General features: G+C 42.1%; 1 protein-coding gene across 1 annotated transcript in view; it reads right to left on the bottom strand.

Annotated features, from left to right (window-relative positions):
* Positions 1-6332: 6332 nt before the first annotated feature.
* The window catches only part of ICOS (inducible T cell costimulator), a 55502-nt gene continuing 51249 nt past the window's right edge, over positions 6333-10585 (bottom strand). Inside the window, exons 5-6 of the mRNA XM_044241393.1 lie at positions 10300-10384; positions 6333-8376 (exon numbers count right to left, since the gene is read on the bottom strand). Of these exons, the coding sequence (XP_044097328.1) occupies positions 8336-8376; positions 10300-10384 (126 nt within the window). The 3' untranslated portion in view covers positions 6333-8335. The remainder of the gene's footprint in view (positions 8377-10299; positions 10385-10585) is intronic.

Raw genomic sequence — 10585 nt, 5'->3', positions numbered from 1 at the left:
TGGTAGATTACACAGGCTGGAGTTGTAATGTCAGAGTAAACTCTAGATTCAGATAAGGTAGGGCTCTGGAGCTTTAGTGACTGAGAGTAACCATTTCTCTTACTCAGAATTCTTAGAGACCAAGGTTAGTCCTGGCAAGTTATTTATCACTTGGAGTGGTGATGAGGTAACTGTATAACTCTCAGGTTTCAGCAAAGACGGTGATCAGTAGAGATGCAACTAAACTGACAGGATTTAGTGGAGAATGAAAGATAGAGTCTGAGTCCCAGAATTCAGGTATATAGCCCTCATCTTCTCTGATCCTTTCATTCAAAAACAGTTTTTGGCCGGAGCTCCTCAAATGTGGCTAGAACTTGGAGGAAGAAGGCGGTTACACCAGTGTCTCTTGTGTGGGGGCAGAGTAGGGTTTTGGGAGAACACTGGCCCTGCAGGGCAGGCAGGGGGCTTGGAGATGGGGACCGGTCTTGGTGAAGAAGGAAGCTGGAACTAACACATCGTCTGTCATAGAGGCTGCTTGTCCACTTGTTGCCCTGTGATTCCTCTTCCTTAACCTCTTTAGTCTTGCCTTGGTGGGTGGTAGAAAGTGGGAGATAAGAGGGGAGAATGAGTGTTTAGGGAAAGGAAATTAGGTATGGGAAGTTGAGTTAGGTGAGATAAAGCAAGTGGAAAGAGATAAGCAATGTGTCAAAAGTAAAAGGCACAGTTTCTAGTCTGCTTCTGATACTCACTAAGAATGTAAGCATGAGAAATCATTTTACTTCTTCAGAGCATCTATCAGGTTTGACTTTGTCTGGATCCTTGGAAATTCTGTGGTTAGACAGCATGTGGGGGATTCTGTGGTTGTTCCATTGAGCTTTATAAATGCTTTTCCTTGTAATCAGATTTGAAACCTCAGACCTTGCCTTCACTCATATAAAGCTGATTGTTCTAAACATTTGAAAATCTGGACAGTTGGATTTCTGTAACATTTTGCTTGAAACCTAGAATTCAACATAAAGTAATTACTCCTTTAAGATGAGAGAGTAGGATTGGGCAGGAAAGAAAAGGATAAAGAAGCACTCTGATTACTTGAAATCACTCTTTGGGTCCTCACATACCAATAATATTTATTCTCAAAGCACTGTTTGGGAAAAGCTAGACTGAATCCAAGCTTCAACTGGAAAGCAGACAAGGGTTCTCATATTTCTCATGTTCATTCACTTGGGTTTCCTTATATTAAAAGAGGAGTGTTTCCCAGAAATATCCATTTTTCTTGACTGTTGCTAGGAAATAAATTCAGATCCCATAGCATTTAATATATACCATGGGATGGAGGCAAATAGAAAATCCCACCCTGATTTCCATTAGAGGGGAAACTCTGACCCAAAATAATTTCATTAAGTCCAGCCTCCTTCCCACATTAATAAAGTGAACAACCATTAAAAGCTAATGTCAACTTCTTTTAGAACTCTGAAAGGCCCTGTGAGATAAAGCAAGAAAAACATTTTTATTTCACAGTAATGGGGATCCAGTGACATAAAGGATAGGGTGGGGTCTTGGCTAAGTGAGGCAACCAAGTCCTTTCTTAACTTGGTTTCAGATTATACTTACTCCCAAGTATAGTCTGTTCTTCAGGGATCTGTTTACTATAATGGACCAACTAGAAAACAAACCAGTGGTCTTCAGCTCCTTTTGGTAGATGCAATGGAAAGGAAACCTAAGGGAAATGATATGGTGCTTTGTCAAGAAGGGTATGGAGTTTCTGAAAGAGAACTAGAAGAGAGAATGGGGAATCCTAAGTATAGAAACAAAGATTCATAGAGAATTCCTCACCCCCCAAATCCCTGGTGTTTAGGGAACTCTGGTTGGCTGAAAAATGGCCCATGAAAGATATCCTAGTCCTAATCCCTGGAACCTATGAATTACCTCATATGGCAAAAAGGACTCTGCAGATGAGACTGGTTAAGGATCTTGAGATGGGGAATTATCCCAGATTATCTAGGTGGGACCTAAATGCAACCATAAGTATCCTCATAAGAGGTAGGCAGAGGGAGATGCCACAGTAGAAATGGGGAAGGCAGTTAGAATACAGAAGAAGAGACTGGAGTGATGACAAGCCAAAGAATGTTGGCAGCCACCAGAAGATTTGGAAAAGCAAAAAAAAAGAAGGAAGAGAAGGAGAAAGAGAGATACTCTCCCCATGAGTCTCCAGAAGAACTAGCCCTGCCAACACATTGGCTTTAGGCTGGTGAAACCGATTTTAGACTTCTGGCCTTCAGAACCATGAAAGAACAACAATTTTTTTTTAAAGATTTTATTTATTTTTTTGACAGAGAGAGAGAGACAGTGAGAGCAGGAACACAAATGGGGAGTGAGAGAGGGAGAAGGAGAGGGAAAAGCAGGTTTCCCACAGAGCAGTGAGTCCAGTGTGGGGCTCTCAATCCCAGGACCCTGGTATCACGACCTGAGCTGAAGGTAGACACTTAATGAATGGGCCACCCAGGTACCCCACAAATGTGTGTTGTTTTAAGCCACCACAATCTGTGGTCATTGGTTATAGCAGAGATAGGAAACCTATACACGTACAACATGAATTAGGAAGAGAGCTATTTTATCAGGTGCTTTGAAAGGGACTGTGTAGGGAGGGAACGGAAGAGATGTACTGGTGTCTTGGAAAAGACTTGAGGAGGAAAGGAGGGAGGAGCTGCTTTGAGAGCTGCCTGCAGATATATAAGAGGCACTGAGGATGAGGAAAAGCTTGGTGGAAAGCTTTGAGGAAAAGTTTTGTGAATGAACTTTTGTTGTGCTTTGAGAATGAAACTCATTCCCATTTTGGTATATTTTCAAAAGACTGAGAAGAGCCATGTTTTCAGTTAAAATTTATTTCTGATGGAGTGTCACCTCTTTCAGTGTAACTCTGAGTTAGCCCAGAGGTATCTTGATTTTATTCTAGGGGTTTTAGGGTAATTTTTCTGATGTTTTGGATATGACAGGGTGTTCGGCTGCATTTTGAAATCAAGTCCTCAGGGCGCCTGGGTGGCTCAGTGGGTTAAAGCCTCTGCCTTCAGCTCAGGTGATGATCTCAGGGTCCTGGGATCGAGTCCCGCATCGGGCTCTCTGCTCAGCAGGGAGCCTGCTTCCTTCTCTCTCTCTCTCTCTCTCTCTGCCTGCCTCTCTGCCTACTTGTGATCTCTCTCTTTGTCAAATAAATAAAATCTTAAAAAAAAAAAAGTGAAATCAAGTCCTCTTCCTAGCCCAGCTCAAGAGAACATTTCATCATGACTTCCAAATTATTGGAATACTGTTGGAAGAATGCCATGTCCTCTAGACAAACTGTAGTCATTTTGAACTATAACCACTGAGTCAGAGAAGCGAGTAGAGAGAAATCATACAAAGGAGAAGTCACATGTAGAATTCAGTATTTTTCTCAAAGAGCCATGCTTTGCCATTATAGTCTTCATTACCATAAAGACTAAAAACCTCTCCCTGTGAAGCCAGAGAATTTTTTTTTTTTTTGAGAGAGTCAGTGGGAGAGGGAATCTTAAGATCTTAAGCAGACTCCATGGTCAGTGTGAGGCCTGACACAGGAATCAATCTCATGACCTGACATCATGACCTGACCTGAAATTAAGATTTAGACCCTTAATCAACAGAGCCACCCAGGCATCCTCTGAGATTCATTTTTAATCCTGTATCAATGAATGCCCTTTCTTATTGAGACGGGTCGGTGAAGGATGTTCATGGGTTAGTTGGAGGCTTCTCTCTGACTCTATCTGCAGAGATCAGATTCCTGTTGAATATGCCTAATCACCTCCATTATCTTCTTAAAAATGGAAAAAGACATAAGAAGCACTATGCTAAGGGGACAGAGGAAGAAGTTATGATTTTTAGTCATGGTCAGAGCATGTCCCTGAAATGACACAGAATATACTTGGAAGACCAAGAAAGTAAGAATTCACAAGAATCAGTATTAAGAGTTATTTCTAGACTTGATAACAGACTGTTTCACTGCCTTAGATGTTTACCCTAGACCTGGAGGGACAAGGAAGTGTCTGAGTTGGAGTTCCCCCAAAAGTAGAGGCTATGACAAAGGTTCCAGAGTAAGCAGTTTATGTGAGAAGTGAAGGAAACGCCAATGGGGATGTAAGGATGTGAGACAGAGCAGGAATAGATGCCAGTAAAGGGCATCAAACCAGTCATCACAGTAGGAGATTAGAACTTAACATGAAGGATAACTTCTGCCAGCCAGTGTAAAACATGGGCCATAAGGTGAACCACCCCAGTGCAAGGGAGTCACTGTGGCCCCAAGCTGAAGTTAGGGATAACCCACCCTGTGTTAGAGCCCGAGGAGGGTGAGAAGGGCATCTGTGAAGTGGGAACGCCCAGTGCCAGGAGTCAGGACTCAAACTGACTCATTCTAGGCTTGGGCAACCTGGAATGAGGAGTCAGAGCCCAGGCAAAGGAAGGAAGCTACCATGTCAGGGAGAGCCCGCAACCAAGATGGGAGATTCATACAGTGAGACTGAGCAAATACGGTAAGAGTCAGGGTTCTCACTGTCCCAAGAGGGCCAAGAACAGAAAGGAATAAATTTGATATGAACCCTGGAATGTTACACTAGAATTAAAGGTACAGGTATGATCCCATGTATTTCAACATGTATAGATAGATACAGAAATAAATACAGAAATAAAAGTGTATATATATGTGTGGGTGTGAATGTACACACACTTCCATGTCTCTAATAATATATACATAGATAGGTCTATACACAAATACACACACAGTGACATCTATATTTAAATATACAGAGGATAAAATACAGAGAACAAACTGAGGGTTGCCAGAGGGCAGGGGATGAAGGAGAGAGGGAGATACAGGCTTCCAGTCATGAAATGAAGAAATCATGGGCATGAAAGGTATAGCATAAGGAGTATAGTCCGTGATCTTACAATAGTGATGTATGGAAACAGATTGCAGCTACACTTGTCTTGAATAGGGCATAAAGTAGACTTACAGAATCACTGTGTTTACACCCAAAACTAATGTAATACTTGTCAACTATACTCAAATAATATATATAAATATTATATATAGATATATTGGCATATATACACCCATATATTCATGCACATTTACATCTGTGTGTGTGTGTGTGTGTGTGTGTGTGTGTGTGCATCCTGGTTCTGTCCACCAAAGGTCCTAGGAGCAGGGAAACCCTAATAATAATGAGCATTTACTAATGCCTAGATCTTGGATTCTAAAAACCACCCGCTACTCAAAGAAACCAGGGCTTTTTGGAGAAATGGCTGATGCCAGCACTGGGATGGGAAAACACTAACCGAGCGGGGAGTATCTTGTTCTGCCAGAAAGCAAGGAAGTGCCAAAAGAATGTTAGGGGGTGTGGCAGAAGGACTCCTAAACAGAGTTCCTGCAGGCCAGGAAAGGGATAAGGTGAGCATCAGAATAAGATAATTACATAACAAATGTTTACCCATTGCATAGAACAGGAAACCATACAGATAGAAATGAACGAATGAATACCTTGAAAATTTGACAAGGAACGGACGATTTAGAAGGTTTCAAAGGACCTCCCCACAAACTGCTTGTTAACTGTAAAGAGGAAAAGAGTATTTTCCGGTGGAGAAGCTTCACAGACACCAACTTAGTCAAGGTGATCAAAATGAACATTATCAGTAATGGATCAAGATCGTGAGCCACCTGACAGGATGCTGCTAGAAAAACACGGCATCGCTCTTGTACTATTTTTGCCAAAGATCGATAACCTGATTTTAATTATCAAGAAACCTCAGACTAAACCAAATCAAGGGACATTTTACAAAATGACTGCTTGCAATATTCAAAAGTCAAGGCCATGCCAGTCTAGACTGAGGATCTTTCAGACTGAAGGACGCCACAAAGACATGATGACTAAATACAAAGGGAGATTCTGAACGTAATCTTCCGCTACAAAAGACATTAGGAGGACACCAGACAAACTTGCATAGAGCTTGAGGATGAGAAGGCAGCCATGTATCAGACTTACCTTTCTGATGTGAGTGGTCCTATCGTGGTTATGGAGACTAGGGTGTTCCTGTCTCTAGGAAATATACACTGTTCAGAGGTGAATAGGGCATTAGGCCAGAAAGTCACTGAGGAAAAGAAGAATCCTTCTGCTACACTTTCAGCTTTTTTACAAGTCTGTGGTTATTTCAACATTTAAAAAGGAAAAAGAAAAAACAAAGAGGGACTATTCCGAGCAGTATAATACCTTCAAGAAGGTCAAGTTTGCAAGCTCTAGTTTGCGAGGCAACCATTTTTGTCCCCCCAAAAAAACACTGTGAGGTAGTTTCAGTTGCTGAATATCAAACATTTATTCCTTAGTTTCGTACTACTGCTAAAATCTAGTTCATGAATAGCTCCTCTTAAAACAAGTCTTTATTTCACAGAAATTGTATCTTTTAATAATTCCCTTTGAAATGTCCAGTGCTGAGGAGGAGAATGCTTCAGATCCCCAATTTGGACCACCAGGCCAGGTGGACCCCACGTGAAGGCTCCACTCCCCACTCCAACCCCTCACCCAGCAAGCTGCAGGCCACTTTGGGAACACCTCTGCGGAGCCAACCCAGGTTGTCCAAGTCAGCTGGAAACAGAATCCCATACTTGATTCAAATTACGAATGCAGTACTGTACTGTACACATCCAGCATTATACACGCTTACAACAACCTAAGTGTGCATAATGACATACCTGGTCTCACTTTTAAGGTATGCTAGAAGCAGGCACCTACAAATTTTAACACTACTAAACAACGCCATTTGACCTAAAGTTAAAAATATCATTGTCCATACACTGGCTGCTTCAGAAACATTGGGCATGCAAACAGGAAGTGGAGAAAATAACCCAGCTAAGACCAATCACATATTATGAGTATTTAGGAATCTTTCCAACGAAATTGTATTCAAAGGAAGCCTATCCTGAGGGCCAGGGCCATATTCCAGGCTGAATGTTTCCTAGGAGAGGGAATCATACTGATGTTCCCTGAGACATCTGTGCTTCCTCCCAGAGCTCAGAAGTACAAACGCAGGCAGACTCGCCGTGATCCCCAGAGTGACTTCTGACATTGGGGGTGAGAGCAGATGGTTGTCCTTGGCTCATGGGAGTCTCTCAACCCTTCAAATTCCTTCCCATGTCTGGAGGGCTGCTCCAGGCTGATAGGATCATTTCAACCTGTATAGCCACGTTGACCCCTGGGCTTTAGTTGGGAAGTGACCTCCAGGAACTATAGCTTTCTGCTGAGTGAATCATTGGCTCTTTCTCCAGGACAATGCTTGAAAGGGAAAGATGATTTTGGTAGTTTTTGTTCTGCAATTTTAATATGCTCTGCAGAAACAGCCTGGCTTGTTATTAATAGCACCATGAAAACATAGCTAATGGTAGAAAATAGAATCATACAGTAACATCCCTTCTGCTTCTGGGCAATGTTTTGTTGTGTAGGGGTTTTGTTTGTTTGTTTGTTTGTTTTTACCACTACTGTGGTCAAAATAAGTCCACAAAGTAAATCATTTTTACTGAATTTGGGAAAATAAGATGTCTTTCTGGAGCAAAAATATTCTTATAGGAAGAATATAGGCAAATGATATTCATTAGGCTGCAACTAAGTATGTATTATATGTGTTTTATTGAGAAGTAGAGGGGGGAAATGTAGATCTAGATCCTTACTCAGAATGTCTGTCAAGTGGTTGCATAGAAATATTTTAAAAAGGAAAATTGAAGGCAGACGAGGGCATCTAAACCTTGGAGTGGGAGACTGGGGTTCAGAAGTTTGAAAAGAGTACCGTGTACTAATGGATTTTAAAGTACGGTTACATGTCCACACCTCAGAAATAAACTAACGAATTTTGAAGCATCTCCCTCCAGTATCTCATTAAAAAGGAATGCTCATTCCTACAGGAAGAAGAGGTAGTCTGTTAGTGAAATGCAAACAGATACTGGCCCTCAGCTGCCCATTTGCTTTGCAGATTTAGTACTCTCAGCCTCTCTTAAAAATATCGGTAGCCGTGTTTGTTTTACTCGCTGGTGCATTGCTAGAAGCAGGGATGAGGATAGGAATTCCGTCCCAGTGAAGTCTGTGTGCTGAGCACACATGAGCTGGCCTTGTGTTGCAAGAAGGTGTTTTGATAACCCAACAGTACTGAAGCAGCCCGTTAAAATCCCTTTGGACTGATAGAGTCACTGATCCAGGTTGAACAAAACACCAGCAGAAGATGTATGTACTCCAGTCAAGTGTTACTCTCCATGGTCCAGGGAATGTGGGAATCTTGCACTTCATGTCACGGGGGAGCTGACCAGCGTGGTTCATGCCTGGGTGCTACAGAGTTCCAAGTTATGAGTCGTACCTATAACAACATGCAGCATAACATTTTTAAAAGCACTCTGTTCCAATTCCCCTCAACATGTTTGTCCTTTTGATCTGCCTCCTGTACACACACACGTGCCATCCAAACTCTTCTGTGTGCTTCAAGACTCAGCATCAGTTCCACATTTTCCGTGAAGTTTCTCCCAGCCCACTCTTGACTCTTGTAATAGACATTATCTGAACTCTACACTTTGCTTAATTGAGTACTTTTGACATGTTCACATGATTCCACCCTCTCTGCAAACACATCAGCTTTCCCAATGACATTACAGACTGCACACGAGGACTGTCCTGAGTCTCCCCTCCCTCTACCCAACACGGATTACTCAGCATGATATTAAGTATATAATTATCATACAATAAATATTAGCAACTGAGTCATGCTCTTCTTGAAATTGTGACTGCTTGGTGGTTTCAGAATACAGAGAGATCCTACCTTCCTTCAAGAAGTTTGCACTCTGGTCATGTTCAGTTATTACACTTGGTAGGTGGGCTGTGAAACTTCCCACCTGTGGTTCAGCCACAGCCTGGGTAGACACTTCGGCACATGCTGTCCATTCTAGCACAAGAACCATGCCTTTCTCTGCTTTCTACCTCAGGGCTTCCTCTGAAGACTTGTGAGACACCGTTCCAAGCATAGAGCATTGCTCCAGGAGGCTCTGGCAGGCAACCCCAAGCCAGTAGATAGATACCTCACCTGCCATCCTTGAGAAGAACAATTCTGGGAGACATCTAAACACTTCTCAGAGGTTCTGTGGCCTCCAGCTGAGATCTCAGTAATACAATCTTGATTTGCTTTTCCTCTTTGCTTATCTCATATTCCCTGCGCCCTCACCCCTTTTTTCCTAGGGCCACCTTCCAAATAAACTACTTATAAACTCAAGTCTCTGTCTCAGGGTCTGCTTTCAGGGATCTGAGCTAAAATGGACACATTATCATCAGCAGGGAGATTAGAAGAAAAGTTGTTGTTTTCAACAGCAAAGCCATGAAACACACACTCTTTGCTAGTCACAAAGCTATGGTAGGAAATCTCTAGGGAGCAAAAGAAATCACTGAACACCCTGGACATAATTGATTCTCTCACCCAATGAATGAACAGTTAGACTGAAGGAGGATTAACTCTGCTCCCATGCTTTAAGTCCATGATTACAAATGCTGTTTGCATCCACGGACTTGTAGACAAGTCCTTCACCACTGAACGGTGGCAAAAATTTAGAAACTTCCTCATTACGTCCTTCAACTCATCCCAACCTCAAAGGCATAGGACTTATAATTTTCCACAAGGGATGCTTCAAACTTTCTAGGTGCTCTATGCTTAACAACCCTCAAATTGACAATGTTCACTCTGAATGGAAAAAAGCAAAGTCACACCTAACTGGCCTTATGCCGTCATCCAGACTCTCTGACCTTGTACTTTCTTTTCATCAGATAACACCAGGCTCCCCGACTCCTCTCCTTCCCCTGGGGAGCACCAGCCCAGATCTTTCTTCCAAATCTCTGCCCCCAACACTCCTCTACATGTTTGTGTATCTCCCATGCCTCAACTCAGTAATTTGCACTTCATCAAAACCTAATAAATGTTCCTCAGGTGACTTAAAGAACTTGTTCCCAAGGAAGACTTAGAATCATCTCAGTTTTTGAAATACTCGTTGGAAAACTGCCTTGATACAGCAGTGGCTTGTGAATCTTCTGCTTGTTTACTTTTAATAGTGATTTACAGACTTAACGTTTGTTTTCAATGTACTGCAGAAAGTAAAAACTTAAAGTGAAAATTCAGAATTTCACGGAAAATCTAAAATTGGGCCTTAGAGACATTGGCCCGTCCTCTAAAATAAAAAATGAAAATTCCAGAGTTAATGTGAAGAACACACGGCTCTGCCCAAAGCCCCGGATGGAGAGGTACCTGTGAATCCAGGTTTTTTGGCTGTGTTCACTGCTGCCATGAACATGTATTCACTGTTAGGGTCATGCACACTGGATTGATATTTCTGGAAGAAAATTCAGAAGCATGGTTTGTCATCTGCTCTTCCTTATCTCCATCCCTGGTCTCCCTGGTCTTTTTTTTTTTTTTTTTTTTTTTTCCCCCTTTACTGTTTGTATTCTTAGTTGAAGTGGTATGTGACAAAACTGTTAGGTTATGACTCAGGCTCCTGATCCGTGGCTAAGTGGGAAAACAATATGAAAAGGGC

Source organism: Neovison vison, chromosome 3, assembly GCF_020171115.1.
Source record: "Neovison vison isolate M4711 chromosome 3, ASM_NN_V1, whole genome shotgun sequence".
NCBI classification, from domain to species: domain Eukaryota; kingdom Metazoa; phylum Chordata; class Mammalia; order Carnivora; family Mustelidae; genus Neogale; species Neogale vison.
This window is presented reverse-complemented; position numbering and strand designations above follow the sequence as displayed.